The 19,801-nt window shown below is 38.4% G+C and overlaps 1 protein-coding gene across 4 annotated transcripts in view; it reads left to right on the forward strand.

The window, feature by feature from the left end:
* Positions 1 to 19,801, forward strand: part of MAPRE2 (microtubule associated protein RP/EB family member 2) — a 147,014-nt gene that overhangs the window by 94,715 nt on the left and 32,498 nt on the right. For all 4 annotated transcript variants that reach the window (XM_008529444.2, XM_008529443.2, XM_070629898.1 and 1 more), the window contains 2 exons: positions 10,186 to 10,331; positions 13,723 to 13,936. In XM_008529444.2, coding sequence (XP_008527666.1) covers positions 10,186 to 10,331; positions 13,723 to 13,936 — 360 coding nt within the window. The remainder of the gene's footprint in view (positions 1 to 10,185; positions 10,332 to 13,722; positions 13,937 to 19,801) is intronic.

The raw sequence follows: 19,801 nt of genomic DNA on the forward strand, positions 1-19,801 counted from the left end.
AGATGATGGAAAATATAGTTGTGTTGCTGAGTATAAATGTCACGAGCTCCAAGATGAGTACGTGGAAGATAGGATTGCAGAACTGAAATCTGGAAGGGGCATGAGTGGGTGCTCCTGGGAGGGCCCCCTCCAGATGCAGCAGTGTACTAGCGTCTTCTGGAAACTGCAACAAAAGATGCTGATGGCTAGAAGCAAGAGCACTGGCCAAAGTCTTAGTCATGGGAAGGTGAAGCATTATTATCTTCTAATTAGCAGAAATATCAAGTATCCCTTAAAAGAGAAGTTGGTGACAGACTGAGAATGAGAGAATCATCTAATTTTAGAGCTTAGAGATCTCTCCAAAGCTGACTGTTTTGCAGATAGGAATACTCTTGGCTGAGGAGGGTGTGATGACATGTCACAGTCCATTTACGATGATCAAAGTTTAGATCCAAGGACCAACAGTCCAGTTCTCTGTCCTTCCCCGCCCCCTCCCTGGTCCTCTTTGGTACTAGCTTGAGAGAATAAGCTTTTTTACGAATTATTTACCTGTAACGAAAGGTATAATTGCATAGGTATGTCCAGTAAATTAAGGTCGTCGTTCTTTTCTTCTGACCCTTTCTTGATACCAAATAAGATTATGGAAAGTTGTAACTAAATCCTGCAATGATAAAGGCATTTCTGTATAATAGTTCCCTGGCCCATGAGAAAAATCAGATGAGCAATTCAAGGAGCTGTTCATGGCAGAACCCAGTATAGCTTGATGTCTTCTCCACAGATTGTCACATTTCTGGAAAAGTGCTGTGAGATTTTGACAGCAATTAGATAGATAGATAGATAGATAGATATAGAGAGGGAGGAAGTAAGAGGGAGAGATATGAAATGCTTGTATTTTATATATGTATATTACATATATATGTAAGATGAAATTCTTACGAGTATATATACTAAAATATGAAATCATGACATTGGGGCAGATTAATTATCTATGTGCCCAGCCCTGGAGTCCATGAATAGGAACGATGTAAGGGACACTCCTAACATCAATCTGAAAGGTTCATATGTTCTCTTGCGGTTTCCTTTGTGACTCCTTGTAGAATTAATAACTTAGGTTCAAAGAAAGTTTAGAAAATTTTCTTTGAATTTTCATTTGTAATTTCCTAGAAGCAGCCTAGAGAAGAGGACAAATTTTAAAAAACTGAAGTTGAGGTCAGAGTTTAAATTCCACTTCTGTTCCTTATTAGCTGGATGACTTTCTGAGCCTTTTTCCCTGATCTATAAAATAGAGTGATGATGATAAAAATACTTACCTCTGTGAGGTCAGAATGTTAAAAATAGATTTGAAGTCTGTAATAGATTTTATCCAAACGCGGGTATTTTTATTTCTTGTATTTCTTGGCATACTATAGTCTATAAATGTATTATTTCCTTTCTGTTATCTGAAAATTTCCTTTTAAAAATGTCCACGTATCCTGATATTATTTTACTGTTGAAGTCTTGGGATCTGGTAAAAATGAGATTGTCTTATCGTGCTTTTCATGATTTCATAGACTTAAATCACATATCCCCTGAAACCTTTGAGTCTGGGACTGATTTTTGAGTTCTGCCTTTATACAGTTCCCCTCCTGTCCATTTTGGATTCCTGTCCCCAAACGTTTCAGCTCTATTATGTTACTTCTGATGTATAACAACTAAAACTATTCTTAGGGCTGTAGGTGCAGGCATAACATGGCACTGTACAAAGACAGAATTTTCTCCTTTTTTCTACTTATTTCCTGATCATTTCTGGAATCTTGTTGACCTTCATCACTGTAGTAGCACCCTGGGCTGATGGGCTCAAGGCATAGCTCATCAAAATTAATCTCTTGGTGAGCATATCATCATATGATTTGGTTGCTTTTACCTAAGTGTGTTCTCTTATATTTAGCTTTTTGAAGCATATCTTTCACTTTTCTGCAGACTCGGTCTCCAGAGTGGTTCTTAGTTTAGGTGGTTTTTTTGGTGTTCTTAAAATTTATTTATACCCCATCAATTCTTAAAAATATATATAGCAACTCTTCCTGTAATATCTCTTATTTGGGACTTTGGTAACATTAGAATTTTACTGTTTACCAGCTTTTGTTGGGGTTCAAATCTTACAACCTGTAGACTCATTAACCAGATATTTATTGAAGCCCACACTATGCCAGTTACTGTATTAAAGGCTTGGATACAGAGGAGACTAAGACAGATAAGGTACAAGCTCACTTGAAACCTACATTCCAGTGAGGGAGGGTAAACCACAAACCAACATGTGAGTTAACAACAAAATACCAGACATAAAACAGGATTAGGTGATTAAGAGTGACTGGAGGGTCACTTCAGATGGCCTGGTAAGGAGGGCCTCGCTGAGGAGGTGACATCTAAGCCTTGATCTGAATGGCAGAAAGAATATGGAGTTCCAGAGGAAACAGCCTGTATAAAGGTGGTAAGACAGGAACAGACCTGAGGTGTCCTGGAAGCAATGAAGCCAGTGTGAAAGGAGCCTCCTGAAGGGACATTAGGCAAGGGGGAGGTGGGCAGAGGCCTGGTCACAGGTCATTGTAGGTCAGGGAAAGAGTTTGAATTTTGTAGTGGTTTCATAGAAAACCACTCTAGTATCCTTAGCAACGGGTGGTACATGATGTGAATAATAGTAACCTTGGCATAATTTGATAAAAGTATGATCTGTGTAAAATGTAGGCCACATTATTGTAAGGTTAATGAAATGACCCAAAAATCTGTACACCTGTCCATGAGAAACATTCTGATTTGTGACTGGCTGAGACTTCCAGGACAATAGTACTGATTCCTGAATTTTTTAGTTAGTTGGTGCCCATTTTGTCCAATTAAGGAAGAAATTATAGAATTTCAAGAAAGAGGGAGTGGGCAGCAGGGCCAAATACTTACTCAGAGTTTGAGTTGGATGCAGAAAGAAAAATGACTTAGATTTGGTAACAGAGAAGCTGTTGTTGATCTTGACCAGAACATGGTAAGATTGGAGGACAGTTGAATTGGTTTGAATGGTAGATGAAAATGGAAACAGGGATAATTTTGTCAAGTTTTGCTATGACTAGGAGAAGATAAATGGTACAGTAACTAAAGGAATGATGTGGAATCAAGGAAGGTTTTTTAAATTTTATTTTGTCAAAGTCAAGTAGTACTAGCGCATATTTGCATGCTGTAAGAATAATCCATTCAGAGAGAAATCGGCATTGCAAGAGAGAGTGAGGACATTTGCAGGAGTGACATCACTGGGGAGGTGAGAGGGGATGTGATCCAGACTACAAGTGCAGGGTCGGCCTTTGATAGGAATCAGAATGCAGCAGCCTTTTTCAGGTTATACTTTGGTGTAGTTTCCTGCCCCAACAAGAACTCTCCGTGATGATCTTAGTAGCAACAATTCATTTCAAGGCATCCTTTTCATGTCTCTTGGGCACTAGAGATTTGGGGAATCAGAAGTTGAAAATGCCCAAATGGGCATACCCAAAGGCAATAGCAACAAATCTTCAGCATAATTCCCAAAGTCGATAGATGTTTCTTAAAAATTCTCAGAGGCTCCTTGACTCTAGAAAATATGACATAAGATATACCTAGATGATCATATAATATACCATTTACTAGAAACGCTAATGTGATCTACCCTTTCTACATTGCTTACTGAAAAAATTGTTCAACTTGTTTGATGCTCGTATGGTTCTGAAATGCATAGGGAAGGGGTGAAAAGCCCAGAGTGTACAGGTAGTAAATTGTGCAGTTAGGATTCTAACCAAATCTTTTTTTTTTTTTAATACCTTAGTGCTCAAGTTTTAGACCCTCAAAAAATAAGAAAAGTTTCCCAATTTATTTTTTAAACTTCAAATAACCGTGATAAGAAATAGGACAAAAGCACACAAAAAAGTTGCAGGAAATCTCACAAGTACAGGTGCAAAAATCATAAAGTATTTGGGAATCTAAACCACCACCGTAATGAAAACATAGTAAACATCACCAAGTAGGACTTAATCCAGGAATGCTAAGGTGATTCAGCATTAGTAAATCACTGAATATGATTAATTGATCATATTAATAAATCAAAGGAGAAAAACATATTTTCTCCATGGTTGCTGAAAAGGTAGTTGATAAAACTCAGTATCCCTTCCTGATAGCAACTTTTGGTAACACTTAGAGGAGTATTTCCTTAGTATTAGAGGTCAGCGGCCAATAACAGACGTAGAGGAAGAACATGAGATATTCTGATTAAAGGAAAAAAAGTGTGTGTGTGCATGCGTATGTATATATATGTGTGTGTGTGTGTGTGCACGCACATATAGCGCAACAAGTGTATCACGCGTTATTTCTCGCTAGGAAACCAAAGAGAATCAACTGAAAATTTATTAGAACTTATGAATTATAAAATAAATGTTTAAAAATCAATAATTTTTAATAATCTAGATGAAATGGATAAGCACGTAGAGAGGCATAAACTACTGAAACTTAAGAAAAAATAGAAATTCTGAATAGACCTATATCACAAGAGATTGAATTAATAATGTAAAAAAATTCCCACAAAGAAAAACCCAAGCCCAGATGACTTTGGTGAATTCTACCAAGTGTTTAAAGAAAAATTAGCAGAAATCCTTCACAAACTCTTCCAAAAAATAAAAGAAGAGGGAACACTTTCCATCTTATTCTGTGAGGCCAGTATTACCCTGCTCCCCAAACCAAACAAAGCTATCGCAAGAGAACTACAGACCAATATCTCTTGCGAATATGGACACAACATTCCTCAACGAAATACTGGCAGAATGAATCCAGCAACATATACAAAGGATTATACACCGTGATCAAATGAGATTAAAGCAACCAATGTAATACACCATATTAATAGAATAAAAGACAAAAGCCACTTGATAGTCTCAGTAGATGCAGGAAAAGTATTTGATAAAATTCAACATCGTTTCATGATAAAAAACAGGGAACTTCCTCAGTCTGATGATGCGGTCTATGGAAAACCCACAGCTGACATCATACTTAGTAGTGAAAAACTAGATGCTTTTGCCCTAAGACTGGGAACAAGACAAGAATGTTCACTCTTATCACTTGTTTTCAATATTGTGGTAGAGGTTATAACTAGGGTCAACTGGGCAAGAAAAAGAAATAAGCGGGGCTGGCCTGGTGGCACAGCGGTTAAGTTTGTACATTCCACTTCTCGGCAGCCCAGGGTTCGCCAGCCCAGGGTTCGCCAGTTCGGATCCCGGGTGCAGACATGGCACCACTTGGCAAAAGCCATGCTGTGGTAGGCATCCCATGTATAAAGTAGAGGCAGATGGGCATGGATGTTAGCTCAGGACCAGTCTTCCTGGGCAAAAAGAAAGGGATTGGTAGTAGTTAGCTCTGGGCTTATCGTCCTCAAAAAAAAAAAGAAAAGAAATAGGCGTTCACTTTGGAAAGGAAGAAGTTAAACTATCTCTATTTGCAGATGTCATGATCTTATATGTGGAAAATCCTAAGAAACCAAAGCTATTATAACTAATAAATGAGTTAAGCAGGATTGCAGGATACAAGATCAATACTCAAAAATGAATTATATTTCTATACATTCACAATGAACAATCTGAAAATAAAATTAAGAATACAGTTCCACTTAGAATAGCATTAGAGAATAAAATAGTAATAAATTCAACAAAAGAAGTGTGAGACTTAAATACTGTAAACTTTAAAACATCATTGAAAGAAATTAAGTGGAAAGACATCCCATGTTCATCGATTAGAAGACTTAATATATTGTTAAGATGGCAACACTCCCCAAATTAATCTCTGGACTCAATTCAATCCCTGTCAGAATCCCAGCAGCCTTTTTACAGAAATTGACGAACTTATCCTAAAAATAATATGGAAATGCAGGGGACCCGGAGTAGCTGAAGCAGTCTTGAAAAGGAAGAACAAAGTTAAAGGATTGTGATTTCAAAACTGACTACAAAGCTATGATAATCAAGACTGTGTTATTGCGTAAGGATAGACATAGATGTAATAGAATTGAGAGTCCAGAAATAAACCCGTGCATTTATACTAATTGATTTTTTCTGTTTGTTTATTTTTTGTGAGGAAGATTGGCCCTGAGCTAACATGGGTTGCCAATCTTCCTGTATTTTATGTGGGATCCTGCCACAGCATGGCTTGATGAGTGGTATGTAGGTCCGCGTCCGGGATCCAAACCTGTGAACCCCGAGCCACAAAAGTGTAGCGCACGAACTTAACCACTTTGCCACTGGGGTGGCCCCAATAATTGACTTTTCAACAAGAATGTCAAGACGATTAAGTGGGGGAAGAAACAGTCTTTTCAGAAAATGCTGCTGGGACCGTCGAATAGCCACTTGCAAAATAATGATGTTCAACCCAAACTTCACACCATATACAAGAATTAATTCAAAATGGATCGTTGACTTAAATATAAGAATTAAAACTATACAGCTTTTAGAAGAAAATGTAGGTGTAAATCATTGTAACCTTGGATTAGGCATATGACAAAAGCACAAGTAACAAAAGAAAAAATAAATTGTACTTCAAAATTTAAAACTTTTGTGCTTCAACAAAGGATACCATCGAGAAAGTAAAAAAGATAGTCCGTAGAACAGGAGAAAATATTTGCAAATCAGATATCTGATAGGAAACTTGTATCTAGAGTGTAGAAAGAACTCTTACAACTCACCAGTAAAAAGAGAACCCAATTTAAAAATGGGCAAAGGATTTTCATAAACATTTCTCCAAAGAAGATGTACAAATGGCCAAAAAGCATGTGAAAAAGATGTTCAACATCGTCAGTCTTTAGGAAAATCAAATCAAAACCACAATGAGATACCACTTGATACCCCCTAGGACGATTAGAGTAAAAAACATAGACAGTATTGTTGAATATGTGAAAGAATTGGAGCCCTCATACATTATTGATGGGAATGTGAAATAATACACCTGCTTTGGAAAACAGTTTGGCAGATCCCCAAAATGTTAACCATAGAGGTACCATATACCACTCCTAAATAATATTCCAGGATAATTGAAAACTTATGTCCACAAAAAATCTTGTACATGAATGTTCATAGCAGCATTCCTCATAATAGCCTGAAAGTGAGAACAACCCAAACGTTCGTCAGCTGATGAGTGGACCCATAAAATGTGGTATATTCATACAATGGAATATTAATCAGCCATAAAAAGAAATATAAAGTTCTTATACATTGCCATAACATGGATGAACCTTGAAAAGATTGTGCTAAGTGAAAGAAACCAGACACAAAGGGTACATATTTTATGATTCCATTTATATGAAACGTCCAGAATAGGCAAATCCATAAAGACAGAAAATAGACTCTTGGTTACCAGGGCCTGGAGGAAGGAGAGAATAGAGCGGCTGCTAATGGGTGTAGAGTTTCCTTTTGGAGTAATGAAAATATTCTGGAATTAGATAGCGACCCAGGCAGGAGCATCCAAATGCAGAGCCTAGATCATGGGCCTGCATCTTTACTGGTGAGAGTGGGGAAAGGGATGTTGCCCACCTTCAGTATGCTGGTGGGAGGCAGGCACTGTAGCAGCAACTCAGATGGGAAGGTGTCCAAATGCTAGGGAGCCAAAACTGACAGATTGCCACTAACATTCGGAATAACTGAAATTAGAACCATCCTTTATATCCTAGACCAAAATAAATTCCACATGGATTCAGAATGTAAATGTAAAACTTGAGACCATAAAAGTACTTGAAGAAAATATACATGAATACTTATATAGTCCTGGTTTGGGGAAGTTGCTAAGCATGATATAAAAATCAGAAAGCCAATGAAAAATGTCAGTAGAGAATATTTTAATGACCCAGAAAGGGAATCATGGTCTGTTGGAAAAAAAAATTAGAATAGTATATACCAGAACATGAACAGTGTTTTTTTTCTGTGTCATGAGACTAGAGATGAACCTTCCTGCCTTCTTTCCATCCTTCCCTCATTTTTGAAGATTTTTTTTTCAAAAGCTTTTTAAATTTGAAAAGTGAGGGATTTCGTTGGTTGCTTTTTAAGAATATATACAGTCATATGTCATTTAACAATGGCGATACGTTCTGAAAAATGCATCATTAGGTGATTTCATCATTGTGAGAACATCGTAGAGTGCACTTACACAAACCTGGATGGTATGGCCTACTACACACCTAGGCTATATAGTACTAAATTTATGAGACTACTGTCGTATTTGCAGTCTGTCGTTGACTGAAACGTCATTATATCGCTCATGACTGTATCTGGGTTTCCATAGGTAAATTTTACACTAAACACTACAAAAGTAAAAATAACTCTTTAAAAAGTAGGTAATGGAGCTGGCCTGCTGACATAGTGGTTAAGTTCATGCACTTCACTTCAGTAGCCCAGGATTCTCAGGTTCAGATCCCGGGTGCAGACCTATACACCATTCTTCAAGCCTTGCTGTGGCAGAATCCCACATAGAAAATAGAGGAAGATTGCACAGATGTTAGCTCAGGGACAGTCTTCCTCAGGCAAAAGAGAGGAAGATTGGCAACAGATGTTAGGTCAGGACCAATCTTCCTCACCAAAAAAAAAAAAAATTAGGTAATGAGGCAGTTATATTTAGACATCCCCATCTCTGTAAAAATAACGTTGAAGTGGCTATTGGAATTTGCTCCCTCTGGTGGCACTTCACAGGGAAGAACTGAAGAATTAGATGATGACTCTAAGAATGCCCCCCAAGATCATGATGTTTCTCTTACACCCCTAATGCTTTTTGTTTGAATTTGACCTTGTTTTTGAGAGAACTCATCTGCTTTGATTAGGAATGTAATAGGTCATATCAGAGTATTAGCATCTAAGGGGAAGCATCACAGATGCAGACTCTGGAGGTGGTATTTCTTATGGCCTATATTTCATCACTTCATGCTCTTCTCTATAAATAATGAGTTGTCCCACCATTGCCTGTTCTAGCAGCCCTTACATCCCTGATATCTTGTTCTCTCTTATCTTGGATTCCTATCTCAGTAAAAGATGCTTGACATCTGTTTAACGTAAGAGACCAAGTGGGTTCCTCCTATGTAAAGGTGAGTCACCTGAATGGAATGAAAGGCTGCTCAAAAAAACCTTGGTACCACAGAATGAGGGAGCCCTTCATGGGCCTGTCATGAAGGGGTATTACTGGCACTTTGTAGAAACAGACCAAGAGATCTGGAGAATGAAAGAAGGAAAGGGAATACAAAAATGGCTGCTTTTCCCCATTTTTTCCACTCAATTGCTTTTCCTCCTCGTAAAAGAAAAATAATCATTCTGGTTTTGACATTTTTTTTCCTAAGTGCCTTTAGCCTTTACTGTTGAGAGGATATGAATCAGTAAACATGAGCTTGCTGGGATTTTCTGGTTGAAATTGTCAAGGTCTAAGAGTTCTTCATAAAAAAAAAAATCAAAGACTTTTTTTATGACCATTTCCTCTGGGGAAATTTCAGGGGACTCACTGAACATTTCTGTTATTTTATTTCTCAGTCATAAACAGCATGACTCTGAACTTCTGTAAGTTTCAGAGTCTCCATGTCTTCATCCTTCATGTTAATATCGGAACCCCATTGCTCTGGACTGGAATTAAATTGGTATACAACTGTTTTTGTTATTAGGTGACTTACTTATGCAGTTTCACCTGAGTCATTTTGCAAGATGGATATGAAACAGCTGGGGCGTCTGGGTATTTTTTTGAGCTAAAAGTTCTCATTTCATGAGAACATTTGTAGTTTTCTCATGTTTAAATTTTCTGCTGTTTTTCTCTTAAATTTGTATGTTTTGATGGCTTGGAGCAGGTAGCTGCTAGATGGAAGAAAAAAATACGTTCCTTTTTTTCTGCTAGAAGCTAAGAAGAATTATTCGCACCCTGATTTCCTTGGCGTTAAAGTATAAAGTCCTGTTCATTGTCTGCGGAACCTGGTGCTGCTCGGTAAATGCAGCATCAGTGCCACAGTGGTCGGGAATGGGGAAGTGGTGGGAGCTGCATCGAGGCAGGACCCTTCCCTCTGGCACCCAGCACAGGTGGACGAGGAGGTGTAAGTGCAGTGAGGAGAGGAGCACACCCAGCCAGGAGGGCTCTGAGAGATGGCGCCTTCCTTCCTAGCTATCCTCAGTCACAATTGGGGACGGTCAGACTCACACCAATACTTTTCTTGTCTCTTTCCAGGAGCGGCCTATTGCCAGTTCATGGACATGCTCTTTCCAGGCTGCATTAGTTTGAAGAAAGTAAAATTTCAAGCAAAGTTGGAGCATGAGTATATTCACAATTTTAAACTTCTGCAAGCATCGTTTAAGCGAATGAATGTTGATAAGGTAGGAGACTAACTTGTACCTCCATAAAATGCATTTGTCTTTCCTTAAAAATTATTGTTGTTTTGGCACAGAAATGCAAAAATCCAGAAACGTTTCAGTGGGATGTATCTTGATATCGCAACAGTAGGTTGTAGTCTGCATGGCATAAAGCATCAACCCTCACTTCCCATGTTTGTATGAGACTTTTCTAAACTTGTAGCTATTAGCCTGAAAACTCTAACAGGAATTACAAATGTTAAAATGTTGTTGTCATGTCTTAGCATTGCAGAGGAGAAATTTTTATATTTGCCAGATGCCACTGTGGTTCTTTGTGTATTTTGTTCCTTTGGAGAAACAGCATGTTACAGTGGAAGCAGCACAGGTTTAATCCCAGCGCCGTGACTGGCACAAGTTATTTAAATTCTTTGAGTCTGAATTTACCTACCTATAAAATGGGACTAAAACCCTCTTCCCTGTGGTTAGGAAGTTAAAGTGAGGGAATGCATGTGGAAGTGTCCAGCATAGTGTATGCGCTCAGATTCTTAGTGTCCATAAATTGTCCTTTTTTCCCCTTTCAATTTTATAATTTTGTCCTAGAGTGATATAAATGGATTTAGACTGAGTCCTTTTTCCTCCCGGTGAAGGACTGTTGGGAGAGTCCACTCAGTCTTGGGCATGTTTCCTGCTATTCAAATACATGCTCAATTTCTATTATTTATTTAGGATATATCTCTTAGAGGGAAGAGGCTTGGAAAGAAATGAATTTTGAATAAGGGAAAAGAGAAAAACCAGCAGGGGAGAATTGGAAAACTTGTCTTTGCATAGATGGTAGCAATAAATAGTCTATGGAAATAAAAAATAAAATAGTGGGTTATAAAAGAGAGAAGTTAAAGGAAAAGAGAAAAGTTTGCTAACCAGTATATATTTTTAAATTTAATGCAATTAGTATCTTCCTAAATCAACGCATTTTAATCAAAATATTAAGAAAATCTTGGCTGCTTCTTAGAATTTTTTTTTTTATAAAATTTTTTTTTTTGAGGAAGATTAGCCCTGAGCTAACATCTGCTGCCAATGCTCCTCTTCTTCCTGAGGAAGACTGGCCCTGAGCTAACATCCATGCCCATCTTCCTCTATTTTATATGTGGGACGCCTACCATGGCTTGCCAAGTGGTGCCATGTCCGCACCCGGGATCCAAACCCGCGAACCCTGGCTCCCCGAAGCGGAACGTGCGAACTTAACCACTGCGCCTCCAGGCTGGTCCCTCTCTGAATTTTTATTTCAAAATATTTAACCTTTTGAATTCTTTGTCCTTTGCTGTGGTTAATTTCCAATTAGCTCCTTCGGTATGTCTTCAAAACCACTGCTATGGGTTCTCCTTACTTATTAGCATCATCACGTGTCTTTTTCATTTAATTCTCTGTAAATGCTTCTAGATTGAAAAGAAAAGAAGCACCCATTCATCGCTTTATTGATGGAATTTGCCATTTAACAATTTAGGGGCCTCCATATCTCTGGAAGTGTACGCACAGAGAGTGGATGAGCCATCGTTAAGAATGTTGAAGATAAAATTCTTGTAATGGAGGGAGATTGGCCTTGATGATCTTTGTGGGCCTCCTTAGCTTATTAAGCTATGTCTCTACTCAAAAGTCCTTGGATAAAGACAGTGGTCCTGTTCGTGTTTGTCCTAGCCTAACAGCATATAGAAGGCTTCTGTGCACGGTTTTGGTTGTCATCTCAGACTTTGAACTTAGGCCCCCGGAACTTTCATTTTGCTAGGGAATGCAAAATTAAGCCAACAGAAGTAAGCGCCTTCTTTGAGCAGCTAATGTAGCACCATCATCTAAAATTGTTTATAAATTTTCACATTTGGCAGAAAGCAAAGTGTAGTAGTGTGTTAAAGAGCCTTATGCACTAGGAAGGCAGTTTCTAAAACAATATCAGCATACACAACTTATAAACCACAAGATATGAAACTATTTAAATAGTACAATGAGAAGTTAATTGAGTGCACGTGTGGAAGGAATTTTTCCATGTGGGCGGACTTTACTGAAGTTTGGGAGGAGTGAGATATCAGCACCCAGAAGTCTCCATTACTGGAAGAGTCTTCATGAAAAACACTGTCTCCTCCAAAAATTTCCTTCTCTGTCTTTTGTTCTTTATTTGATTTATTTTCAATTTGTAACTGCATAAAAAACATTTTTGAAAAATTTATTGCTAATGATTTAGTTTAATGGATGGACTAAAATGCTTCAGTTGCTTCTTTTCCTTTCAAAGTTGTCATTGGTATTTGAGGTCTTTCCACATTTAAGTGGTCCTGATGAATCTGTTTTCAGATATCAATGGTATATAGCTCCTAAGGTGGCAGAGCCTTGCTGAAAATTTCATATATACAGCATCCGTTCCTGTCATTACACAGTGATGCCCCATGCTCACACACTGTCACGTACACACGATCTGACTCACTCCCTAGCTTTGTAACTCTCATGGCTCACATCCAACTAGTATTCCAACCCAAAGATGAGGAAGTGAGAATCTGGTAATGGTGCAGTTTGGATACCTAGGTACCTTTCCATTGCCTTCAAAAATGGCTGCCCACTGAATTAAAGCTAAGCAATCAGACCATGTTTTTTTCTGTCGTAATTCTGAAGGTTCCTGTAAAACCTCTAAAGGGAATACTGATTGGCTCTTTGGGTTGCCGGTAGGAAAGATTACCTCATAAAAAGCTGAGACTCATCTCAGAAGTTGATGTGGGCGCTGTGCACCTCCTCCTACAGAATGCCTTCTGTGACTCCGCTAATCAGACTCCACTCCTTTTCCTCTGCACTCCCAGGGCACATTAGCTGGGCTCCCGTGTAGCCCATGAATTACCGGGCCTGTATTGTGGTTAGTTGTTCTCATGTTAGTCTCTATATATTATAAACAAGCCCCATAAAAGCTCATTTTGTTTCATATGAACCGTTAGATTGGAATATGTTTGCATTGATTTGAATCTTTCTCATTCACACTCTCTAGTAGCTATAATCCTTATAAGAGTTTGTTCCAACACAACTGGACCAAGTATTACAAAGAAAAAAGGAAAATCCATCAATCTTGAAACAGCACAGTATCCCAGGCCCATGTTTTCTGGAGGTAATACTTTGGAAATAAACATACTTTAAGGAGGGTCAGTATGATAGTTGAGGGTATTCTTTGTTTTGTCTGGTTTATTCGCAAGACTTAAGTATTCCGAGAGAACCAAGTGCAACATTTTCATTTAATTTTTCTTTAATGTGATGAAAAATTATATGCATTCTAGACTACAGCTGGCTAAGAAACTGGGAGAGAGAAATAGTTATATTTAGGCAGCATTTTAGTTGTATTAAATAAAACATCCCTGAGGTTTGTGACTCGCATGGTGATTTTATTTTGCAGGTAATTCCAGTGGAGAAGCTGGTGAAAGGGCGTTTCCAGGACAACCTGGATTTTATTCAGTGGTTTAAGAAATTCTATGATGCTAACTACGATGGGAAGGAGTATGATCCCGTTGAAGCGCGACAAGGGCAAGATGCAATTCCTCCTCCCGACCCTGGCGAACAGATCTTCAACCTGCCAAAAAAGTCTCACCATGCAAACTCCCCCACAGCAGGTATTGTCACAGTGAAGTCACAGGGTCACTTTCCTTTTAGAAAACGGCTCAGACCCTCCTGTGCTTTGCTGCGTTTGATTGCTTCTTCCCAGCAGTCGATATGTTAACACCTGGGTATGATTTTCATTGTTGTCTGGCCGCATTTGTCTTCCCAGCAGTGACCTAGATGTAATAAGCCTAATGATCATGATTTAAACTATTAAAAAAGCACAGCTATTCACTGGCTATCATGGAAGCTGGATGTTAAAATAATACCCCAGGGATAGATTTCATTTTCCTTCCAGTTTTTCTGAGAAATTTCAAGTAGTCTGTTTAGATTTTGACTGACATATTTTTACTGCTTTATGCTGGCAGTACAGACCAGAATATGAACTGATGTTATGCTTTTAAATATGAATCATCATCTATAATCCTTCAAAGGAAATTCATGAAATATGCATCCTGTCTCCTGTATGGGCAGTGCCAATTTTTATGTGATAATATTCAGCAAGACCTCATCTATCCAGCTTTGTCCAAAAGTGAAGTCACTGAGGATAAATGAACTTTAAAATTTTTTAAACTTTTGTGGGTAAAAACTTTTCTGGAATATAAACTTCCTTGCCATAAAAAACAGACTTTACCAGGCAGAATGTGTTCTTGTAAAATTAGGGTCATTATTATAAACACCAGTTGTGGTACTGGACAGTTAAAGATTGAAATCCTCAGAAGTCATTTGTTCCCATCCCGTATGTGAAAATCAGTGTTCAAACTTGTTAAATCCGTAAACTTAATTTTGTAAATAATAAAAATTCCTTATTTATGCCCAACCCCCAATCCAAATGGATTAGAAATGGTTATAACAATATTCAATAGATAGTAATGGCTTTATAATCAATTTTCCTCCCTGTACAGAAGCCTTTTGTTTTTTTTCTTATTTGTTTCATGGTTATCTTCTAGGTAGACTTGAGACCATTGGACAGCTGTCATTATTTTTTAAAATATTTTTTAAATATACTAAAGATGTTAGGATTATCATATCATGATATCTGCAGTTAATTCTCAGATGATTCCAAGGAAAAAAAGTGTGTGTGTGTGTGTGCGCGTGCACGCACGTGTGTGTGGAGAGTGAGAGGTAGAGGAGGAGAGAGGAGAAAGAGAGAAAGCAAAATGTTAACAACAGGTGAATCGAAGTGAGGGATATATGGGAAAGCTTCCAAAATAGAGTTGGGGGTCGGTGGATGGGTAGAATAGGATGTCTTTGAAATTTTACTGTCTTCCCTGCACTGGCATGGATGATATGATTCCATAATTCCTGTCACAAAGAGTGTTATCCTCTCATTAAGAAAAATAAAAAGGCCATTCTCTTGTTTCTTTTATGTTCATATAATTAGCATAACATTGTAATTTATTTTCCTTTCCTATGGCTGCTAACTTTGGAGTCAGACTTGGTTTTAAATTACCACATCTGCCACTTGGGGCAGTTTTTTTTTTAGGTAACACTGGTTTATAACATTATATAAATTTCAGGTGTACATTATTATGTTTTGATTTCCGTGTAGATTACATCATGCTCACCACAGAAAGACTAATTACCATCCATCACCACACATGTGCCTAATCACCCCCTTTTGGGGCAGTTCTTTAACCCCACCTAGCATTAGTTTTCTCAAAACTATTTCTACAAAACCTATTTCTACAAAATAGGGATATGCATATTAAATCTGCACACACACACACACACACAAGAACACATAGACACACTCACTAGTACATTAGATGGATTCTTGTTCATCTGGATTAAAATAGTGGTCATGGAGATAGACAGATATAGGAGATATTTGAGAGATAAAATAGATTGTATATTGGTAATGGGTGGACATTAGGTAAAAGAGACGGAGATGTCAAGCATGACGTCTTGGTTTGCATCATACAACTAGATGAATGGTAATATTGTTCACGGAGTGCGGAAAGACAGCTAGATTTAGGAAAACATCCTAAGTTTGTCTTGAACATAATAAGTTTGAGATTCCTTTGTGACATCTAAGAGGAGACCGAAATAGGAAGTTCTGTGTGTTCATGCACACACATGCATGCATGTGTGTGTCTGGAGCTCAGAGAAGTGTAGGCTAGAGGTAAACATTTGTGAGTCTTCCATATATCCATGTAATTGAGCTGAAGTGAGTACTGAGTGAGGAGAGAGTGCCTTGAGGAACTCTAACATTTAATGTTCAGGTAGAAAAGGAAGGGCTCGCATAGGAAGCAGGAAAGATGCCAGAAAGATCAAAGGGACCAAGGGAGTGATGTATCAGGGAAGCAGAAGGAAGGGAGCAGAATGGTCAACAATGTCTAAATCTGCTGAGGAGTCAAGTAAAACGACTAAAGGAGTCCACTGAATCTCTCAACTTGGGGGTCATTCACTGGAATGATGGGACCAGGAATGGGTTGAGGAATTGGGGAAGGAAATTAAGACAGTATAAAAATCCATCTTTGAAGCCATAGAATAAAAGAGCCTATGTAGAATAAATTAAACTAAACACAGGTCTTTGGGAATACATACATTTAAAGGGCAAGAGGAAGCTGAGAAAAAGATGAACATCAGGGGGAAAACCAGGAAAGCTCAGCATCAGAGAACAAACAGTAGGAAATTTCTAGGTAGAGGGATCACCCACAGTGCTGAATATTAATTGTGGAGTGATCAGATAGGTTGAAGCCTGAAAATAGGCCAAAGAAATCTGACACCTAGGAAGTGATTAATAATCCTTTAGATAATTGGTCCTTTAAAATGCTGAGTGCATACACCTAGATTGCAGTGACTTAACAAGGACATGGCAAGTGTAGAAGTGGACGCCGTAAGAGCAGATTCCACCTTTAATAAATGTGTCAGGAAAATAAAAACACTTGATTAGTATGGTGGGGGAAAGGAGGAAGATGATGGTAGCTTCAGGAAGTAAGACTGGAAGGAGAATGGTATTGTCCTTGATCCATTTTTGTTTGTTTGTTTTTAGGATAAGGCACAATGAAGATCTGTTAAGATGAGAGAAAGGTCCATGGAGAAGGACTCATTGAAAACAGGAAAGAAAGAGGGAAATTGGTAGAGCACAACTCTGAAGCTGGAGGGAGAAATGAAGGTCAAGGGCAATGATGGAGGGTTAGAGACGAAAGGGAATATTAACTTTTTCGGAACAGAAGTGATGGGGGCAGTTGGGTAAAAATTAAGCAAAGGCGTTTGGGAAGCGAAAAATTCATAGCGGTTCAAATTGGCCTTCATCCTTTGTCAGAAACTTCATCAGTCTAGGAGCTCTGGTGGAGAAGAGAGGTGGTGTGTTTTCTCCAGGGTTGGGGATTTGGCAGGCAGATGGAGTGGGAAGATGACAAGGTGAGAAAACCAAGGGTGGCTGGGAGTTCTCATCTTAAGGTCTTTTTCTATAGCTGTTGATATACAGATTCATCTTGAAACTCAGCTGCCACTTTTTCAAGTTTTTAGTAGTGAAATTGGACAGGCCTCAGAATATTTTTCTTCCCCAGTCAACGAGTCCTTAAATTGGCACGAACACTCCTGCTCCCCCAAACAGAACTGTCATTGTACTGGCTTGGCCTTGTTTTGTAGGAATTCCCTCATCTGTCTTTCATGAAAGCCACAGAGAAACTCGTGCCATTTTGATAGAAAGAATGTCCATGAACCTGAAAGAGAAATATGTATTTTCCAGAGCTTAACCTCTTGAGTGACAAAGCTCAGGAAACACATTAAAGTCAACGGATAATAAATTTGGTTTTTAATGTTCCAGAAGGCAGTAATTCCTGAGACTTGTGTTCCTGATACCTTGACCATGTTTATACCTCATTGGTCTTAATCAGGGAGAAAGGATATTTTCAGAAGTCAAACCAGCCATTCTCTTTAATAAAATATGTTCTGACTATTGGACATTGTGGGGTATTAAAACTATCCTGTGGAAAAAAATATAGCAAGGTATACATTACAGGTAGAACATTGTTTTAACGCTATAATAGGAGAAAGTCTCCTATAAATACAGTAAGACCTCATTTTTCTCGAGGTTGTGTATCCAGCTCTTGGGAATACGGCCAAGAAAATGTAAGCCAAAATGTATTCTAAGAGTTAGAGTAGGTGTTGTAAAATCTGTGCTATAAAATTCTTGCACTTTACACACGAGAGAGTTCCTAGGATACTTATCCTGAGTCTATTTGCTCTGTCTTAATTTGGACATAATTATAATAAATATGGGGATATGGCTTCTCAGCACGTAACTTATTAGGGCAAGGAGTACACTGATATCAATAGAAAGTACAAGCATCAGCAAAAGAAGAGCCAAAAATTTAACAAAACCTTACTGAACAGCCCAGGGGCCTGGGATCAAATAGCTCCATGCCTCTCAGTAGCCCTCAGGGTCTGTATGACACCAACATGCACTAACAGATAAACTAGAGTTCCCTTCTAATTCTCTCTCTCCTTTTTTTAATTGCAGCAATTCCTAGAATAAGCAGGTAGCACTTTTTTTTTTTTTAAGGTATGCTTTTTGGTGAGGAAGATTGGCCCTGAGCTAACGTCTGTTGCCAATCTTCCTCTGTTTTTTCTCCCCAAAGCCCCAGTACATAGTTGCATGTTCTAGTTGTAAGTCCTTCTAGTTCTATGTGGGATGTCGCCACAGTATGGCTTGATGAACAGTGCGTAGGTCCATGCCCAGGATCCAAACTGGCAAACCCCGGGCCACCAAAGCAGAGCGCACAAACTTAATCACTGCGCCGCCGGCCAGACCCCCTTCTAATTGTTAAGATTCTGTTTATTGTCTATTCGTAATCATCTCCCCCATGAACTATTTTTACAGCCTCTAAATTGGTCTCCCTGCCTATGGTCTGCAACCATGAAAGGCCACCCTTTTCATGTACAAGTCTTATTTTTGTCCATCTAAAACTTGACAAAGTGCTTGATGAGGTGAAGGTCAGTTGTCTGGGAAATTCATGTTATCTGTATCACGTTATCTCAGTGTGATGCCAGGTGAGGGACATTCAGCAGTAATTTCTGCTCCCACCTCTGAGCCTTGGTCATTTCTTAATTATCTGCATTCATGGAAACAAGCGATGCCCGGTATAATCAAAAACAGGAGACAGCCTTCAATTATTTTTTCATTTTTAGCTTTGGAATACTTGATTCATTTTGCAGTGGATTTTGTCTCCCCAAATATTTCCTTAGGCTAATATTAAAATTAACAAAGAGAGTAGATATTAAAAGTTCTCATCACAATAACGACAACAACAAAATTGTAACTGTATGGTGATGGATGTTAACTAGACTTATTGTGGTGATTATTTCACAATATATGCAAATATAAAATCATTATGTTGTACACTTGAAATTAACATGTTATGTCACTTATATCTCAAAAAAAATGTTACCTGCATGTCCTGACTATAATACCTTTAAAAGCAGTAAATGGAAACTCCAGAGCATCTTGTGTGGCAAAGGGACCATATTAGAGTGGAAAGAGTGGTCATGGCCTGGATTATCCACATGTTGATAATTAAGAAAGGACTGTCTACATTGGCAAGAAAAAAATTGTTTTTACATCACACAGACCGCTTATATATCCCAGATTGTTTGCTTGTGTATAAAATTGATGCATTCTACATACTTGATGCATTCTCTTTTTGTAAGTATGTGCTAGATTTTTCTGCCATAATCAGTACAGACACAAGATGTTCTTTTGTGGATTCAGAGAAGGCATAGAACACTTTGGTGCCTGTGTGTTGTTGGGTGACTTACCTGGACTGGAACAAGCTTCGTCATAAGCAGAGGCTGTCACCTAGGGTGGAGGCTGTCTGGCAAGTCTTATTCTATCTACATTCCAGAAATTACATCTTGAACAGCTTTTT

The sequence above is a fragment of the Equus przewalskii genome, chromosome 7, assembly GCF_037783145.1.
Source record: "Equus przewalskii isolate Varuska chromosome 7, EquPr2, whole genome shotgun sequence".
Lineage (NCBI taxonomy): Eukaryota > Metazoa > Chordata > Mammalia > Perissodactyla > Equidae > Equus > Equus przewalskii.